This window comes from Perna viridis, chromosome 7 (genome assembly GCF_037379345.1).
Source record: "Perna viridis isolate PV_CMFRI_1.1 ecotype Kerala chromosome 7, ASM3737934v1, whole genome shotgun sequence".
Classification (NCBI taxonomy): domain Eukaryota; kingdom Metazoa; phylum Mollusca; class Bivalvia; order Mytilida; family Mytilidae; genus Perna; species Perna viridis.
The window spans coordinates 19,232,786-19,253,140 of record NC_142451.1 but is presented as its reverse complement, the minus strand read 5'-3'; the positions used below and the strand labels follow the sequence as shown (position 1 = coordinate 19,253,140).

The window sequence follows — 20,355 nt, the reverse complement described above, 5'->3', positions numbered from 1 at the left end:
ATTATTTAGGAAGTGGGGACAAAAACTAAACATTTTTCTGGTTTTCAGGCAACAGCTTTTGTAAAAGTGTGTTGATTAATACGATGTTGGACAAACCACATCAGAAAGTTATAGAAATTAAGGGCCATGGTACTCTTACAATATTGGAGGATGGCACCAAGTCAGAAAATAGGTTGCCAGACAACCTCTAGCATCGGTAGAGTAAAGGCCATAAAAGTCCAAACATAAGTGGTTTTTTTGGGGGGAACTGTTTAAATTGCAAATTGCTAAATAAGTTCTTTGACCACAGTCTTCTATTTCCAAACTTGTGTTAAACATTTAATCACTATTCAAATTTAGAGCTGTCTCAAGCTTGAATATTTTGTCTTTAATTACCCAGAGTGTTCTGGACTTGAATTCATCTATATAAATGCATTGTACATTCTGTCAGGTCAAAAAAATGAATAATTGTGTTTCCTATTACACCTTAGGAAAAAAGGGTAGGTACTGGTAGGTAGGGATTTATTTTTACATGCAGTCTGTGGTAGAAACATGTTTAATGCTTATTTAAAAATTACCAATGAAAAACACAATTTAGGGGAACACTATTCTTAGCTGAAGGAATAAGATGGGTAAGGTGATAGGAAACATACATTTTATTATTTGGCCTCATAAGTGTGACAACATAGCTGTATAAAATATTTTTTAATTACATGTGTCTGAAATAGTGAACTGATTGCATTTAAACTCAACAAGTTAACATATACTGTACATGTATATAAATTAACAAATACTGTGAACTGATTGCATTTAAACTCAACACATTAACAAATACTGTACATGTATATAAATTACAAATGATTACATCACATTTTTTCATAAATACAGTGTCATGTATATAATCTAGTAATGCCCACAACAATTAATGGAAAATTACCTCAACTAAAGGAAGTAAGAATACAAATTTCAAACTTAAGGATGATACTTCTTGTCTAAAGATACACATATGCATAGAGGAGTAACTGTCTTTTAAAAGTATCATGATGGAAATGGAGACAATTTCATTTTTTTTTAAATGAAACAATTTGTTTTTATACGAATTGATTGTTTTGTCATACATTGAAGAAGTAACTTGGCAATCTCCAACAAATGTTTCTTCTGCATAATTTGCACCATCTCCTGACAAGTGGGATTCTGAGCATGGTATTATAAATACATACATATTGAATTGTATTTGCTATTTACATTTGCACAGAGTCTATTCAACCTAAAGATGCAGCACTGTCAGTATTAGGCCAAATAAAATTAATAAGTAGATTCCTATCCCTTCCTGCCCCTAAAAGAATTACAAAAATTTTTAAAAAGTAGGGTGAGAATTTCAAAATCAGAATATTTTTCACATCAGTTTCCATTATTGAGATACTTTAACACACAAATCTTTCATTTCTTGGTGACTTGGAAACAATGTTTCTTCTCTGAATCTGATGTTGCTATTAAGAACATATCTATACTTGAAAAAGCCAAAATTGGACTAGCAAATATCTGGTAAGAAATGAAAAATAAAAATAAAATCCTTTCACCCACCCCATATTTTTGTGAAGGTTGGATGAGAATTTGCCATTAAAGTTTACTTGGCCTTACATCAATTGAACAGCTGAAGATAACAATGTAAAAAACTCAAGATGTTACAAGGGATTACTTAGTTGATGCTAATTGAGAAAAAAATCATGTGCTTAGAGCACAATGATGTATAACAGTAAAACATCTAGAAATAGACAAAAAAACTGAGCAAAACTCACTCCCCTGCATCCCTCCCTAGAAACCATATAGGTAGCCAAGAAGTCATTCAGATGGAGAAAAAAAAACATGATAAAAAATATGTGAAAGTTGTATCAAATGGCATTTAGCTGTATGAGAGGAGACTGGCGAAGGGTCGGGCAATATTGTGCAGTATAATTGTTCCTTTTGCACCTGCATATTTTTCTGTTCCACGACGTGTAATAACACATTTGACCATGTTTGGAAGTTGCCAAAATTTTCAAATTTTGAAAAAGTTTTGATCTGAACTAGTAAAAGATTCTGATTAAAATGGGTGGATGGTGTGATGCAATCTTGGAGACAAAAAATTAAAATGCGTTATTTAGGGTACCGGTACTTGATTTTTTTTCTTTTCAGCGAAAAAGACTCCTAGAATTTTTTATGTATCAAAACATTAGCATTGTGTGCTTTGTTAAAATAACAAGTGGGTATATCAACTATACACACCATTGTCCTGTTTAACCTCTCAGATTTACTCCTTAATTCGAATGTTTTCTTTAGCAGTCCGGGTATAACAAGATAAAAGATTCAAATTGCATTAAAAAATCCTTCTATTATTTACATAGGGACGCCCGCCGTTTAGGCGTAGGAGGCTTTGCGGAAAACTGAGACACAGAAACGAGAGTTTCTTCTTCCTCTTCTTTCTGGAGTGCCTCCTCTGCCTCTCTCCTCAATTCCGAGAATAGATCGTACCCACTAAGGTCACTGTGGTAATGTAAACCAGGGTCCTGTCCCGCTGCCCTCACCATTTCTTCCAGCTCCTCCACATTGGATTGGGACAAACGGAGGTAGCTGCAGTTTAACATCTCAATAGGTTTAAATGTTGGGCTTTGTTTGGGAGCTTTTTTCAAGGTATCAAGTATATCCTTCAATCTTTCGAGCCGACGCTGTTGTTGGCGTGAAGCATGGGTATTGACTGGAGTATTTTTGTGCTTCCTTCAAGTAAATAAAGGCATTATATTTCTGAAACTGTATATAACTATAGAGATATATAATTAACATATTTTTTCATGAAGGGCGACTTTCATAATGGATGTTGTGCGTGTATATTAATACACCGACCGTTTTTGTTCCTAAAAGGGGCTGGGATTTGATGTCGGATAAGATATTTTTATGGCAAGCGCATTTTTTTATTTATAATTCAGCAGCAACCGAAATAAATACTTTTATTTGAAAATCTGCCTTCTAAGTAGTGGGGAAAATGTATTTATTTTATGTCTACAACATATTACCCCTTACTCATTTACTCTCATTTACATATCCTTTCCTACCCACAGTGCGCCCCGCCAAAATTTAAGCATTGAACCTACTTTCTGTACTGGCTTGTTTCTTTCAGTAGCTCCTCTATTTCTTTCAATCTTGCCAGGTCAATAATATTACTATCTGGGTTAGTGACCTGAAATATGAATAGTTGAAAAGTGCCATTGAAGGTATTTATAACAAGTGCTAGGATTATTGGTTGTCTTTTATGCAAGCATCCATGAAGAGACGTGTTGCAATGCCTACTACATAAATATGTAATTTCTAAATTCGTTGTACAAATATGTATATACACACTTGGTTTTGCGTTGACAGGCAATTTATATACATAAATAAAAATAGGTGCACGTTAACCTAACATTTGGTCTATACTGTACATAGCTGATATGACAAACAAACTGCTTTAGCATGGATTACAAACGGATGAGACACAATCTTCAGGGGCGGCTCATGACTCTTTGAAAAAAAGGAGTGCCTGTAGGGGTTCCTCGAAAAAGGGATGTGCTAGGACATATATAATTTACCATGCAAATGACTAATTTTCCCATAAAAAGGAAGGATGTCAACCCCCGCTGCATCCCCTGGATCCGCCACTGATCTACCGCACAACCCTATGAAACGTTTGTACGCATCTATTACTTCGAATTAATCATTATTTAATCCTAGAAATTTTGATACAAACCAAAAACTTACTCAAATCATTCAGATCAAAAATCAAAACAGCAGGTTATGGTATTACGGTTCATCCAATAATTATTCCTAGAAAATTTATATTCAAATGATTCATGCAGGAGCTAGGAGTTGAAGCAAAATGAATACTTAATCCTTAAATTGCGAGTTAGTGTCTTGATGACAAAATCCACTTTAAATCAATTAAATTCCAAATAATATTACCTATAATGTAATAATTATTCCCTGGAAGTTACACACAATCAGGTGGAGTTACTTAAACAATAATGGCAACCCTACCACTCATCTAAGAGGCAAAACTTATGTTACACTAACGGAAACCCCAAGTTCAAAGATATGGCGCACAATTAAAGTGTACATACAAAATAGGCGCCCTTCCTTTCATCTGAATTAAGGGCTGCGTGCATGATTATCATTTGTAGAAAGTTGCAGAAAAATCCTTTTAGGGGGTGTAGGAAGAGTTGAGGGAGGGGTAGTAAAGTGAAATGGACGAACTAAAATCATGATAGTATAGATGTCGGTAACTATACAAGCAAACCAATGCAACCTGTTCGACGCATCAAAATGATAGATTTTAGATGTACAAGACCCATCATAGGCCTTTTTGATACCCCGACACAAAGTGACGAGGTATAATGTGATATCCTTCGGAAACTGTGTCCGTCCGTCTTTCCGTCCTCCGATGGTTTCCAGATGATACCTTGAGAACAGATCAATGATATTTTTAACTGCACAGATGTTTAGTACCACAAAATACAGGTTAAGTTAGTTTTTTAGTAAAATCCAAATTTGGTTTTCGCGAAAGGCAATTTCTAACATTTTACCATCTCCTTTTTTCACCATTGCGTGGCGGGGTATCACTTTATGTCCCATTAATGTCATATTTTCACGTTTTATATTAAAATTTAGAGAAACCTGTGAATCATGTTTTCGGACGCTCCGAACACTGCTTCTAGAATTGGACCGATATATTTCGTCCCGATTGGAAGCCGTTGCCATGGCGGTAGCATATAAATTGTCGATTTCTGAAGCTGTTGGAGGTGGATTTCCGGTCGACCGACGACGACCTCTATCCACAGGAGGCTTTGAATGTGTTTTCTCGATTTGTTCTTCTTGTTGTCTCCTAGTTTCATCAGAAATAGCAACTGTGGACATCCCTTCCTCGTCAGTGACGATAACCATTGGCACTGCAGACTTAGATGTGCTGAATACATCTGGAAAAATGAGATTTGCGAAGTCAACTCCGATGTGAATGAAGCCACTACGCATTATTTAAATTGCATTGATGAAAAAAATGATTTGTAAAAAATAATTCAGTATTACCGTTGTGTTGTTGCTTGAAGTGAGATGTGCAGACTGAAAACAGACATCGTACTCAATGTAAATCGACACAGAAATTAAGCATACATCTAGTTGTTTTGGATACACACAAAATATAATGGGAATAAGAACTTATTACACACGCTTCCATTAATTTCATAAACATCAAATACATAGGTGACAATGAAAAATGAAATCATCAAAATAAATCCATTATCAATGATGACAAACATATAATCTACAGTTTTCTCATTCAACCTGCACTTACTAGCTGGCAATGAAGCCCTTCTTTGGCGTCGTTCTGAAAAAAAAAACAAGGAAAACTTTATTGGTTAAGAAAAATACAGAGTTTCATACATTCTCACCTGTTCTCAAAACAACATGCCAACTCATGTTAAGATAAATGTGTGTAAATTGTATCATAACGATAAGGAAACACATCTCTAGCAACATAACATTTCCAGGAAAATATTTGATGAAATCGAATAATTATAACCAATAGTCTATCATAGAAAGATGTAGTTTTTTGTATATTATAATTGACAAAAGGTGTACATACTCGAAATAATCAGATGTATTTAATCTTTCCTGTAATAACTGCATATTTTTAGATTTTAAGACACAAAGAAAACATTACATTTACGCTTTCAAATATCAATCAATGTTAATTCTTCCCTATATGAATGTTAAATCCATTTCTCCCCAACAAGTTGCACATGACTCATTAAATAGGCATGCATTATTATATATAACCTACCCCCTTTTAGAAATGCAATTGTGTTCTCTTGAGCCTGTGCTGATTCCTTTTTACATTTGATCTTCAGTTCTACAAGGAGTTAAATAAATATAAATCATTTCGTTCTACAATAGCAAATATACTTGAGAAAAAAATCAGTCCTAAGATGTAGTTACATGTATATAAGCCATACATTCATTCAACCCAATTCAATATATAGATCTACATACTATAGCTGAAGCGACCATACATGTGCAACGAAGATGATTTAACTCTACTATTCCAACATGGAATAAATAAAAGTTGAATTGTGTGTTTCTATTTTATACATACACTTTGATATCTTTGTTTATGTACTTTCCTAATACACCATGCTTTGTACAATAAGTGCCCTACTTACTTGTTGGTGTGTCCGTTCTAGGTGCTTGTGCTAGATTCGAAGCAGACTCTCTCTTTAGTTGTGCTATACTTTTTGGGGATGGGTCGAGGGAGTTTCTTCGGGTTGATCGTGGTGGTTTTGGACTGAAAATATGCTAATAAATTTTCACCACTGTCTTTAATTTTGTTTAGATTAATTAAGGGTCCTGTCTTGTGAGGTTTTCTCGTCGTTCATTGCAGACCAATGGGTAACTTTGGGGCTGACATTTTTTCAGGGGGAAAGGGGTCGCACATTCGCACGAAGTCTTGGGGCCACTAGTTTAGTTTGACCAACTTCCTTTACACAGTAAAAGGGCCTTTCCCTGATCTGTCGTTGTATCGGTCATTGAAATCCCATATCAAAAGATGGTAAAATTTACATTGAATATTTCGGATAAGCAATATCCTTCTTCAGCATATAACTAATAAAGTTCAAGATCAAAACAGATTCAGAAGCTCAATCACGTACGCTGTGGGTGATTGTACCTTTATCAAAGGCACACATAAGCAAATGATAAGGAACCTGAATGTAAATAACAAAGGGTTTTTTTTTTATCAAAATTTTTAAATTGTTTTCCACAGTTCAGTCATTTTTTTAAAAGTCCAAATATAGTAGTACGGCGTATTGCTGTATAGCATGTAGTGCTTTACCAGCCTTAGACCAAGACCTATATATATATATATAAATGGATTATTTTTTCTCGTTTATTCCAACTAGAGAAGTTGCTTGTAACTTTTTTCCATCCAAAAGCTTTCCGAGACACCCTTTTACATTTTGACCAGTTTTTATTATGTTCTATGATCGTAACAACAATGTTGGTGAGGTGAGATCCTCCTGGGTGTGACCGGCAGATCTAAGATGGCGACTTAGAGGGAGGTCTGGTTTGCATTTGTAGTCACTGCGATGACCATTCATACGCCTATTGAAAGGTTGTTCTGTTTCGCCAACGTACTGCATACCACATCGGCACTGGAGAAGGTATTTGGTATTTTCGGTTTTGCAAGTCACATCGAAAAAAAATAATTGTATTATGTGAAGCATATTTAGACGTTTTTATATAAAAACGTCTAAATATGTTTAACATCACCAAAAGATGGTAAAATTTACATTGACTATTTCGGATAACCGATATCCTTCTCCTTCTTCAGCATAAAACTAAATTAGTTTAATGCTGAATAAGGATATCGGTTATTCGAAATATTCAATGTAAATTTTACCATCTTTTGGTGATGTTAAAAATACTTTGACGTTTATTTAATTTATTGTTATGTTTCGCATCGTTTTTAACGATCCATCACCCCGTAAGAGTGAGAACGCCGACTAAGATCCATTTAAGATCAGATCCACGCTAATCATGATGTATAATACAACTATAATACAATAATACATCTACTTAACAACGCCAAGGTGATGCCAGAACTCGGGGAAACAGCAACTATAGACAATTGAACACCAACCGAGACACCTACAAATTCTCGTTCTTTCCAGAATCATCAGTGACTGGAACAGCCTTCCAGACAGTGCCAAACATGCCAGTACTATTGAGGCATTCAAGGGGCAGCTAACCATTACCATAGCTGCCTCTCACCAGCCATAGACAGCAAGAGGCCATGTTTTTAACCTGTACATAATTTGGTTTTAAAGTTGTAAATACAAGGCTTTTATCTGTGTCCCGGGTTCTACATTGAATTTTGTTAATCCTTTTTGAATATTTATCGCTGTATTCCCGACTTACGGACCAACATTTTGTCAACATTTATCTCCCTTTGGAGCAGGTGTCTATTCGGAACACGTAAGGTTTTCCATCCGATAGCGACGATACTTTAGAAAATCTTGAAAGTCAAAAGGGAATTCCTCGTTCTACTGACCCTGCCATAAATTTACCCGGGATACAAATGAAAATCATCCTTATGTAACCTACCAACAAAATGAAACACCCTGTAAATTTTAGAAACGCCGTTGTGTTTGTCTGCTGGGGATTCCATTTTCATTCGAGGTATCCGAATCCGAACATCGATTAGAGAGACTTCGAAATTATACCTGCTCTTACGGGAGGTAACTCTGCAAAAACAGGATAATAGGGCTGTATCCCGAGCTCCGCAAGTATGGAATACATCTGAAGATTTATTTCAAGTACATTTATGTGTATATAGCTACAATTCACGTACATTTATTTTATCCGTTCCGTTTTGTTTTGCATTTTACAGTTTCGTTTTGCACTTTATATATTTCGATTTGTTTCCTTTCAAATTGTTTCGTTTCGCATTTTATAGCTACCCTATCCTACATGATTAAAATAAAATTACCTGTGTTCTCTTTCATCTCGTGGAGAGAGCTTTTTATGCGTTGATGATCTGGCAATGGAGGAAGTGGACCCCTGGTCCTGAAATCAAGTATTCTGCAGTTACAGGTAGTTTTGTAACAAAGTATGCATTTTAATTGTTAAACTCAATTTACACCGGCTATTTTTTATATAAACAGTAAAACACCTGTCATGTTAGACAGGCGTCCAGGGGCGGATTCAGGCGGGGCGAGGCGGGCGTGCGCCCTCCCCCCCTTAAATTTGCAAAGCATGGGTTGTCAGGGGTAGATTTGGGCGGTTTTAGGTTGAAACTCTAATTTCTCGCTAATTTTACCACAAAGGATATCTACATTGCACCCACTCCAGAAGAATATTTCAAAAAATTAACCTAAAAAAAAATTTCAAGAAATTTGAACTGTGCGCTCCCTAGTCTAAAATCCTGTATCCGCCCCTGGCGTCCATGGCAAATGTATGACGGAAAACCGCTGTCGGTCTGTCCATGATTATTCTAGATTGCTTCATAATTTTCTTTTTGTTAGAAAAAAAACTTGTTTTTCGTTAAACATTTGCGACAATAATGCCCTAAATGAATCATCATAGTGATAATTTGATAGAACGTTGGCGACTAATTGTTTACTTGTAGTTACCTTTTCTTGATCTGATTTATATTTATCTTTGTCTTTTTGATATTTATCTAGTCTTTTTCTAACTTGGTATTCTTGTCTCCTGCGTTGTAATCAGATATCGTTTGATTATAACAAACTTTAAAACATTTTGTTTCTAAAACTCTTGAGGAAATTCGGCAAAAAGTTTTCCGACGTATGACACTAATTGTAACAATATTGATGTATCTGAAGTCTTATTGTGTTTTACTAAATGACATAGAAAAAGAATTGTGAATGTAACAACATTCAGATCTACAGAATCTCTCTATATATACATGGAACATTGTGCCGTGACAATGTCACTAAAGATCGACAGTGTAACATATTTGAAAATATTATGTTTGTTTTCTAACGAAATTGTCCTTCTTGGAAAGCACTTTGTAAGACAGCTCGACAGCAACCATTTGATTTTCTGAGAAGGGATGGTCGCTATGGATTTTTTTTAAAAAAAAAAACTTTGTCGCCAAGCAGTAATCTGTTTTACAATCAGCTTTTATAGCTTTATCTGTAAATTTGAAGAAAAATTACATCGTTTTCGACTTGTCGCGAAAAAATATAGTCTCTGAAGAGAATCCAAATTCCATAGCCCCGTCCCACAATGGTTGCATTTAATAAAATGTTGTGGTTTTTCCAGTCAAGCTTCAATTGACAATCTTTATCTTAAACATATCGTGACAAGTTGAATTAAGTCAATATGTATATATAGTTATTATACATGTATCTAACGTTAAAAAAACCCACTGTTTTTTATGCGCTATACGTACTCAATTTCTCTTTCCGAGACGCCATGCCATTTTTCAAGAAATTCGGTTTCTTTTTTCAACTGTGCTGTATGTGTATGACATTGTTGTACATTATTTTTGTACAGTAGTTTACTCCGCCTGGCAAGTTTATCTACATCGTCCATCGTCTTCTACTCCAGAAATCACGGGGATGCACCCAAAACGTCACATTCATTTTCATGACGTCATAAAACTACTAACTTACAAAATCTTTCCTTTCAGCAATAATTTGTTGATCCGGGAACTTCAAAGATGGATGCCTCCAGCTAATTCGATTACGATTTGAACACTATCTAAAACTAAAGATTAGCATTTGCTTAATTTACAAATATTCAGTTAGTATACGTTCAAAAAATTTAGAGCAGGGGTTTGTGATCGTGTTTCATTGTTTGGCATAAACGTGTACCACTAAACTGAGAAACGCAACGAAAATGTTACGAAATCTGCAGATGCGAGAAATCTCTGGAAATGAACTAACGTGAGAAAATTAATCTGTTAAGTGAGAAAACAAATTCCAGCATACTGCGGAAATTAATTAAGTTAGGAAGCAAAGAACACCGCAAACAGAACTCCACACAAAATTGAATAATTAGATAAAAATTAAAATTACAAAATTATATTGGTCATGGAGTAATCCCTTTTAGGGTACAGTCGACGGCCAAATCAGAGAACAGCTCCTGATACTGAGTTTTTCCTCCTATCCTTGGAAATAAGTTCATGCCAAAAAATTTAAAAAATTGTCTAACAGATTGCTGATATTTTGCTTTCAAAAATGGGCAATCATACAACAATTTTTATTTAGGAATAAAATTTTGGTGAGCAGATCGGTGATAATTGCTTCTGTCTTGAAAACAGGAAGGCCTACCCTCTGACCAGTAAAATTATTTAAGTGAAAAATAATAATATGATAAAGTACAAGCTAGGACAAAACAGGAGAGGCATTTAATACATAGAGATAAGAATTTTGTTAATTAGCCAGTTCATGAATAAAATTATCACATGGCCGAGAACGAGATTCCCAGAATTCCAGTTATTTATTTAACTACTTTAAGTATTTTGGTGACATCTGGGATTAAATATAACTGTTTTATTAGTCCCAGATGAAATGATCTGAAAGAATTGTAGCATATGCCTAGAAGGCGTAAAAAATGGGAAATTGAAGATTTTATTTAATTTTCTTGTGAAACAAAAATGTTGGGATGGGTGAATGTGAAAATCATGAATTTAAGTTTGAATTGTTTTCATTTTGGTAAAAATAGGGGCCTAGGGGGTAGGTAACTTGTTTTCAATATTTGTCTTTTGTTTGTTTTGGTAGAAAGAAAAGTGTGGAATGAACATTAAGCTAAGATATCCTGGAATGGAAAACTGGAGTTTGATTTCAATATTCGCAATATTTTTTTAGTTATGATCATGTAAAATCAAGTTGTTATTGTTGGTTAAAAGAGTATGAGATCTCGTTCCCTGCGGCTATTAATATGAGATTTCAGTTTAAGTTGCAAAGCTCTTGTATATTTATACCTCTGATAACAGCAAGATAAGAAAGTTGCAGGAATGAGACTCCAAATAATGGTAACCTCATGAAAAACATCATATAACAATTTGTAGATCCCATCATTTCATAGACATTAATACATGTAAATTCAGATAGGCTGATTAATGATGTTAGATATTTGGTACTAGGAGTGTATACAAAGTCCCTGTACTCAAACTACTTTTATTTTACATTTCTATAGACAAGATTTTTTATATGTAAAAATGAAAATCCATGAGACAATTTATTTTAAAAAAATAATGACTAATCCTTGAAGGAAAGCTATAGTTTACTTAAATATATATTGTACGATGTGATATGAAAAAAATTAAATGGAAATTGTACTTGTTAATTGACAGGCCAGTGACAAACTAACTTATAATTTTCCTTACTCTCACTGTAAATTTCATGCTTCAAAAATAGCCATTTGAAAGCATGAATTAAATTAAAGTTTTACAATTGCAAAAATGGTTACATTTTCAGTTTTAAATTTACTAGTAGAAAATAACAGCATTAAGAATTCCTATAGCTATTTCAAGAAAAGGGACCACAGGTGAAGTACAGGAGGAAAACCCAAATATTTTAGATACACATTTGTTTCATTTAATCTACTTCATTATCAGTATTATATTGCACATGTAACCAAATTTTGAAAATCAAGCCGACCAAGGTTTTTCATTGTAGAATACAATTATTCAAACATTATTTGGTTCCAGGACTGGTTTGAGGTCATTGGTTGTGTTTTTACAGGTAACATTTGTTGTGATGGATATTGATCTTGAAGAACCGACTACAAGCACACAACTTATGTCAATTGACAGAGATCAAAAGGATGTTGAGGACATTGATACTTATTTTTTTGAGTCTGACCATGTTGCTTTGAAAGGGAATCCAGATTATCATGCGCTATTGAGAACGATTGCTCTGCTGGAGGCCCAAAGAATTCAAGCTGTGGCAGATTTAAATAAGCTTCATAAATGCAAAGAAGAGGCATTACATGTAATTTTGTAATATTGCTAAAAAACAATGAAGTTCAGTTTTACAGATGAAAATGAATTCTTGAGAATTAAATATTTCTTATTTTTGAAATGGAGTTTTGTGCATGTATCTTGTACATATATATTAGTAGCAGTACTAAAGACTTTCTGTGTTACTTTTGTGTTCATAAACATATTTTATATGCTGTTGCATACTGTCACTGTTTTCTGTATAATATGGTATGTTTAGATATTTCTGCTCAAGTCATAAAATTGCAACATTTTACTACAACAGAAAATAAAACAAAATTACATGTGTATATGATAACATATGGATTCTCCATATTTTCTATGAATTTTGACTGCAAATTGCACTCTATAGATTGCAAATTCCAAATATTTCCATAGCAGATGTGTTAAAATTTCACAAAGTTGAAGATTTTACGGATCATTTCCTTAAAGTACAGTGAAAAATACAGATTGGCATCACTTAGTATAAACAGGTCTGTGATATATGTGCATGTAACTGTGCCTTGTGAGGCATCTAGGGCTTAAATTACTACCAGAGCTTGTCATTTTTGCCATTTCCCGAAAGGATTTCATAGATGACAAAAATATTTTAGATCGTTTTTCTCACTTAAATTTTGAAAAGTGTATAAAAAAATTCTATTTAAAAAGTATTTCAGATAAAATTTCGACAATTTCGTCACCTTAAATATAAATGTTGTTAAAAACTCAATCGAAAGTTACATAATTTCACCTGGCATAACGCTTTGGCATGTTTATGACCCCACGCTTCGTAATTACCGGGTCAACCAGGTATGAAATACATTCTATTGTTGTTAACCTGGCAAGCCTCAAATGTGCATCGTTACTACTGTGTACTATGAAAGTGGTGTGCATGCATCATTATTGTCAGTTGCCTGTTGCATCTCGGTAAAATTTAAACAAAGATAATTTGTAATATCCAAATGAGTGAAGTAATAATTATATTTCTCCATCCTTTCAGGAACCCATTGGCTTTGTTGAAAAGTTGCAAAGAGGAATTGATCTTGGATTACCTAAACCTCAGAATATTGCAGAGATTCCTGCCATTAATTGGGAAAAATATACCAGCACTGTAGATTTGGCCTCACTTGGTATTCCTAAACACCTTACAAGACTTAAGAAGCAGCTGGTCACAGGTGGAGGTAAATCTTGTACACATGACTTGGTGATACATTTGCAGTTGTATTCTGCTGTACTTTGTGTAGCAATTCGATTAAATAGGAAAAATATGTTTATTATTCCCCGCGTGGCGTCGTGAGGGAACATTGAAATTCCGGGTATCAGTCCATCCGTCCGTTCGCGTTTTCTGCACTTTTTTTTTGTTATGTTTTTACCAACTAAGTTTGTTTTTAGTATGTGGCCTTATTATGAAGAGTTACAGATTAAGTTTGACTTTGGTTATGGTTGAATGATTTTTACAGAAGTTACGGCCCTTGGACTTGAAATTTCAGTGAATTTACAGTTTTCCGCACTTTTTTTTATAATGTTTTCATCAATTGATTTTAGATTTTGTATGTAGTCTTACTTTGAGAAATTACAGATTAAGTTCAACTTTTGTTATGGTTGAATGATTTTTTACAGAAGTTATGGCCCTTGGACTTAGAAAATTTCAGTGAAATTAAAGTTTTCCTTTTTTTCATGAGGGGCATTGGAATGCTGTTCTTTTATTTTTCTTCTGGTCTTTTCACAGTAATTGTAATGAATTACAACACTACAGATTACCTTTCTAAATGCACCATATAGTTTTGTTTTGAAAACTTGAAAGTTAATCACTGAAGTCTCAAACAAGTGATTGATTGAGTAGGTTTTATGTTTTATTTGCACAAACAGTGATATTATATAAAAAGAACTCAAATAGAGCATCTAATGATATTGTTATTATATTGGTACATGTATTTATATTTTTATGTTGACAGGAACTGAAACTGATCAAAAATCCACTGGTCTGATATCTGATAATCAAGCTAGTTTGGTTAGAGGGCGTGTCAAAGAGGAGGGAAAACCTTCCACATTCAATCAACTGTGGACTATAGAAGAACAGAAAAGGTCTGTAGCAATCCCAGTTGAAAGTTTGTATACAGATTCTACTTCAGGAAGAAGTGGTTTATGTATTTCTCCACTTGAGATATGTGGTAGTAGATTTGAACTTTGATGTGCAAAGTTTTAGTTACACTATATGAGTATTAAAGAAGACTGAAAAAAAAATGAATTGGTGGGAAACTGCTTGCTAAATTTTATCACTACTTGGTGTTTTACGCTTATTTAGTCAGTTGTTGTGGATAGATTTTATTGCTATTATTCAAAATAATGCATTTCTTATAAATTGCAATTTGTTTTAAAAATGTTTTTGGCATTGATTTTTGAGGCAAAAACAAGATGAGTGGTCCCAATATAGGTATTTTATTTCAAAATAGTTATTTGCCTGATACACTGAATTTTATTCATTTATTGTACTACTTAAAGTAGCTTTGAATTAAAATTTGTTTAACTCAATAATTCACAAATAATCAATACTTTCCTACTCAAGATGATACATGTACACCACATGTTGCATATATTTCTTACTTCAAGGTTGGAGGAATTGTTAATTACATATCCACCTGAAGATGTGGAAGCAAAAAGATGGCAGAAAATTGCAACTGCTCTTGGTAATAGGACTCCATTACAGGTAAAAATTAAAAAAAAAATATTTTGTGACTTTGGTATTGATGGTTTGCCAATTTATATCATGAGTGTTGTTATAAAAGGGGAAATTTCGTGCTGAAAAAAACTTAGGTCTTGGTTAATAAAAAAGGCAAATTGAGATTTAAGAAGAATTTTACTAGAAATATATTAATCAGTCAATTGGTTGAAATTTGAGAAGAATAAGACTTGGTGGGTAATAATTACAAAGAGAATTTTCACAAATTCAAACCCATCATTTAGAACTGATATCCAAGTACTGGTAGAAAGATAATTTCTCATTATCAGTGATTTTTAACAACAAATAAATTGGAAATATAAGTACTAAATAAAAACTAATTGTGATGAGAGTTATTAATGTAAATATTTATTAGGTGTCAAGATACCCAGGATCAATATTGGAGTATAAATGAATCGATAGAACCCCTCTTGTAAAAATCATGAACTTATACTTTAAGATACCCGTGATATCTTCTGAGAGACTAAAGCGAATTACAACAATTTTTATCTGTTGTTGATCAAAGCATAATAGCGGTTGTATTTTTTATACTTTTTTTTTAGGTAGCAAGTAGAGTACAGAAGTATTTTATAAAGTTAGCCAAGGCAGGTCTACCTATTCCGGGAAGAATGCCAAATGTAAATTCAGTAGGTGTTAAAAAGGTAAGAAATTGACCTTATTTTTAAATGGAGGTACATGTATTATGTATCCAATATGTAGTTTATATCTGTTATAGAGAACCTTTCCGGTAAGAAGTTGAATAATAGTTGTAAGTTTAAACTGAGCTCTAGATTTATCTTTGATTTCAAATCAATTACTGTTATAAAAAGGTTCTGTTCAAATATTCAATACATTTGGCAAATTTTGTAAATTCTGGAACTGGCATGTCAAGAACCCAAATGATCTGGCTTTATTTTCATTCAAATTGGTTCTGCATTATTGGGAATGAAATACAATTGATCTTTACAACTCTGATAATTTTTTAATGAAATCTTAATGACAGATATCTGTAAATCACTCCTTTGCAGTGCATTTTTATGAAATGTTACTTTGGCAGGTCTAGTGAATTCCTTAATTCTGATGAATTTAAAACTAGAAAACTATAAAACAAATGTTCATTTTACATGTACTAGTATTTTGTATCTTTCAGCAAGGCCATAGGCACCACCGTTACCACAAATTTTACTATCAGCCATCTACCTTTCTCCAATCCCATGAGCCTCCTGTGTACATGTCTGATGATGATGAATCTCAGTGCTCTCAGGAATATAGTTCCTACTTTGGAGAATACCAGAACAGTACTGCTGAAGAGTTCATCTCTGTATGTACATAAATAGTCATTGGTTTCAATGCTAAAAAAATTGAGGATGAGTCTTTGTATTCTGTTTACTTCCACTGTCAACCAATGATTTCAAGAAAAAATTTGTAAAATGAGAGGAAATCCCTGGATACAAATAAAAAAATCAACATCTGGGACCCCACAAAAAGACTGATGGAGACCAAATTACAAATAACACAAACTAAAAAGTGCATACAGAATGAGTTGCACACAACCCAAATTAAAACTGAACTCCGGTATTTGGGTGGATGAGCTATTCATGATTCTTGCTTGTTGTTCTCTGTGTACCTAGTACACTCTCTGTTTACCTAGTACATTCTCTGTGTACCTAGTACACTCTCTGTGTACCTAGTACATTCTTGGTGTACCTAGTACATTCTCTGTGTACCTAGTACATTCTTGGTGTACCTGGTACATTCTCTGTGTACCTAGTACACTGTTCTATAAATGTTATTTTGCTTGTTTTCAAGACAGAAAACTTGCAAAATTTCAGTTAACAGCTTTTAATGGTGGCATTATAAAGCAAAGAAACAGTAAAATTAATTCAATTTTATTGTTTGCATTTGCAAGAAATACAGTAAAAGGTGTCTTCCGATTAAATATGTGATTTGAATTTGATGTCAGGTAAAATGTCAAGGTCACCATTATAGAATAAAGGATGTTTTTTTAGGATGACGAGTCAATTCCAGTAGAACTAAGAGACACAGAAGAATATGAAGAATTAATGAAACTTAAAAGGATGAAAAGACAGAAACTTCAATCAACAAGTTGTCATGAAGGTTTTAAGGTAGTAACTGTACGATGTTTTATGATTTTTCTTTAGATCTCTGTACTAGGTCATATTGATATAGCCTACCAATTAATGGTACCTTCAGGCTTTACTGATATTTTACTAAATATTGTGCCAGGATATTCTGTAAGAGCTATTTCAGAATAAATTGGGGGGGGGTGTCGGGAGGCTACTCAATTAAAATTTGATGGGTGGTTGTTTTTTTTAAGATAGTTAGCCATAACATTGAAAGATAATAATTGTATGCATGGTGGGGTCAAATAAAAAGTGCCTCCAGATATCCCCCCTGTACATTTATTTATGGGATAGCCCTAAACAGTTATTTCCCATTATTTTGTACTTTAGCATGCACACTTTTGATATCTAGCGTAGAGGCAAGTTTTGAACAGAATATGCCCTATATCTGTACTCACTCTGCAGAGGAACCTTATACATGTTATGTAGAAATTGTGGAGCCTTTATTAAAGTATAATGCAATGCCTAGTTGACCTCCACAAAATTAGCACATACTAATTCCTTCTCAAGGATTTATCTAAATGGTTTTACTCAACCAGTAATTAAAATATGCAGCAAATAAAAGTTTTTATTGCTTTTAAAGAATACTGGCACTTAATTCATTTTTGCATAATGCATCACACACTTTTATTGTTAGTCTGAAAAGGTACAATTTCAAAATACTTGAGGAGTATTAGATAAAGTAAAAATCAAGTGTATCTCTCAGATGATAATGTATAGATTGTCAGTATTAATAAGATTGTATTCTTTATTTATTATTGTTTACATATTTTGTTTTAGTGTGATAAGTGTGAAGTAGAACCTATCCCAGGAACAAGATGGCATTGTTTAGACTGTCCTGTTGGTGAAGAAGTGGATTTTTGTGAAAACTGTGTGGACAGGTATATTTCACAATCCTCAATTTCTGCATTTTTTTATTGTTCCCCTTTGCACTTTGACAAAAAGATTTAGGAATGACTGCATCCATTAGTCCTTTCTTCTGAAGTACTTTGTTAATGAACTCTTCTTAGACCAGCTATTGAATTGTAGAATGGTTTGGCATTTTTTTTTTTATCATTTCACAATTCTAATTTAATTTGACATAGATGATGGGAGGTACGAGACTTTAGTGTTTCTTGTTATAAAATTTAACTTGCAGTGGGAGATAAATGGCTAGATGAAGTAAATTTTTTTTTCAAATTAAAATATTTATCATGATAGGGTAGTTGGATTTAATGTTAGCTGTGAAGCAATTTAAGAGCCAATTGTTACTGTTTTATAAAGTTTTAAAGTACAAAAATACCAATCTTATATATTGCAAATTTCAATACGCTGTACACAGGTTTCAAGAAGTAACCTCTCAGCAGCATTAAAAAATGTTATGATACCCCATGATTTTTAATTGCTTCCTCGAACCAGCACTTTTACTTTTTGAAATTCTTGGGTTTTTTTTAGATTAATAAAAGCAGAAGATCTGTTTATTAACAAACAGTACTAAGTTTCAGCCATTATGACTATGTCCTTTTATTATTTTAATCGTGATGGATTTGACATTAAAACTTTACCTATATTCAATGTAAACATATTTAATATATTTCATTTCCTTTTCAGTAATTTTGAGACAAACAGACACAACTCTAGCCACCGATTAAAGCCAATAAAGTTGACAAGTCAGGATACCAATGTCAAGGACAGAGACTATATGACATTCATGCCAGGAGACTATAACTATCTTGATCCAAATTATATGCCTGCCTCTTAAGATTTAAGTGTTATTTTTTATGTTTTCTCCACCAAAATTTTAGGTGCATATGAATCATCCATACTTTTATTTTTAATTTAGTGGTAAAGCCATCTCAGTATTAGTTCAATGGCTGCCATCATGAGCTTGTCAACCAATATACTGCATTCATCTCAATCTTGATGGCAGATTCATTTTTCTTGTGAAAAACAAAGCTTAAATACAAGTTTGATTTGGGTCCATTATCTCATGTTTCAGTGGAGTATAAATTGCACATTTACTGACAATTTTAACCAGTCAGATTTATTATATTTGATATTACTGGTTCAGAGGAAATTTCAACGAAATGCTTTGTAGGGTGCAGCTTGGTACAACTGCAGAGGTTGATTCCTGAATAGTTAAGGCAAATATGGTTACACCATTCAAACTTGATACAGCTTTAAATTTTGATTAAGATACTTGACACAGGATAAATATTTGACAAGAATCAAAGTGGTCACTTTCTGGCCCTTGTTCTTTCTTGGTTCCAGTCAAAATCACAAATCAACCTCAACCTTCCTCTGGGGGTATGGCTCTTTATAGTTTTTGGCACCTTTCTCTTACTTTACTTTACTCACAACCCGAAATATTAATCCAGTCTTCCTTTAGTGCTGTGGTACCTTGTATTAAAATTTACACGAGATCCATTCACTTTTACTTGTATTGTGTGGACATAAGGAAAATGCTAAGGACAATTCCAAAGTCCTAACACCCAAAATCGATCCCAGTCTGACTATTGAGGTATATATTTAACATAATCAAAACCGACCTTTCTTTTGTGGTTTAGAACCTTGTTATAAAATTTCATAAAGATCAACCAACTTCATGTAACATTCAAGTCATCACATGAAAACCAAGTGACTATGGTATACGAGGACAGTGCTATACCATTATACAACCGCAATTTATGACCCTATGTTCTATTTATATACCGCTCCCAATAAAAGTATTTACAAATATAGGATTCAGTTAACATACAAATGTACATTGTATCTGAATTTTTCGAAATAACTAAGGATAATAGGATGTTTGAACTTGATAATAGCAGTTAGAATCATCTCCAAAATTCACAAAGTCATGAAGACTGAACAAAGACATTGAGAACATAATTAAAGCAACTTAAAGTTAAAACACAAAACCCAAAATAAAAAGTAAAAAGTAAGTTAAAACTAAGAGCTTGAGCACATTTCGGGTAGGCAAGTATCTTAAAGCCTTGCAGCCAAAACTTGAGGTTATGTCTATACTG

General features: G+C 33.5%; 2 protein-coding genes across 5 annotated transcripts; one reads left to right on the top strand and one right to left on the bottom strand.

The window, feature by feature from the left end:
* Window positions 1-669: 669 nt before the first annotated feature.
* Window positions 670-10,158, bottom strand: LOC148611688 (uncharacterized). Its single transcript, XM_088592468.1, has 9 exons — window positions 9,953-10,158; window positions 9,171-9,249; window positions 8,528-8,604; window positions 6,204-6,325; window positions 5,825-5,893; window positions 5,336-5,368; window positions 4,663-4,961; window positions 3,108-3,193; window positions 670-2,733 (listed from the first exon to the last, which is right to left on the bottom strand). The coding sequence occupies exons 1-9, from the start codon at window positions 10,093-10,095 to the stop codon at window positions 2,352-2,354; spliced, it is 1,290 nt and encodes a 429-aa protein (XP_088448594.1). The 5' UTR covers window positions 10,096-10,158; the 3' UTR covers window positions 670-2,351.
* Window positions 8,511-19,093, top strand: LOC148611687 (ZZ-type zinc finger-containing protein 3-like). Of its 4 annotated transcripts, none has more exons than XM_088592472.1 (10): window positions 8,511-8,631; window positions 12,252-12,500; window positions 13,488-13,668; window positions 14,443-14,572; window positions 15,098-15,194; window positions 15,770-15,868; window positions 16,357-16,527; window positions 17,216-17,332; window positions 18,131-18,231; window positions 18,941-19,093. In XM_088592472.1, exons 2-10 carry the CDS (start codon window positions 12,267-12,269, stop codon window positions 19,089-19,091), a joined length of 1,281 nt encoding a protein of 426 aa, XP_088448598.1. In that variant the 5' UTR covers window positions 8,511-8,631; window positions 12,252-12,266; the 3' UTR covers window positions 19,092-19,093. The 4 variants fall into 4 exon arrangements, with proteins under 4 accessions (XP_088448598.1, XP_088448599.1, XP_088448597.1 ...); XM_088592473.1 differs by having other exon boundaries at window positions 8,519-8,647; XM_088592471.1 differs by lacking the exon at window positions 8,511-8,631 and adding an exon at window positions 10,193-10,305.
* The last annotated feature ends 1,262 nt before the right edge of the window (window positions 19,094-20,355 follow it).

Coding starts and splice junctions, on each gene's coding strand:
- LOC148611688 (XM_088592468.1), bottom strand. CDS start 10,095: ATGGACGATGTAGATAAACTTGCCAGGCGGAGTAAACTACTGTACAAA. Junction 9,250..9,952: donor GTCTCGGAAAGAGAAATTGA/GTACGTATAGCG, acceptor ATTACAACGCAG/GAGACAAGAATACCAAGTTA. Junction 2,734..3,107: donor GAAACAAGCCAGTACAGAAA/GTAGGTTCAATG, acceptor ATTTACTTGAAG/GAAGCACAAAAATACTCCAG.
- LOC148611687 (XM_088592472.1), top strand. CDS start 12,267: ATGGATATTGATCTTGAAGAACCGACTACAAGCACACAACTTATGTCA. Junction 15,195..15,769: donor GTAATAGGACTCCATTACAG/GTAAAAATTAAA, acceptor CTTTTTTTTTAG/GTAGCAAGTAGAGTACAGAA. Junction 17,333..18,130: donor GTTGTCATGAAGGTTTTAAG/GTAGTAACTGTA, acceptor ATTTTGTTTTAG/TGTGATAAGTGTGAAGTAGA.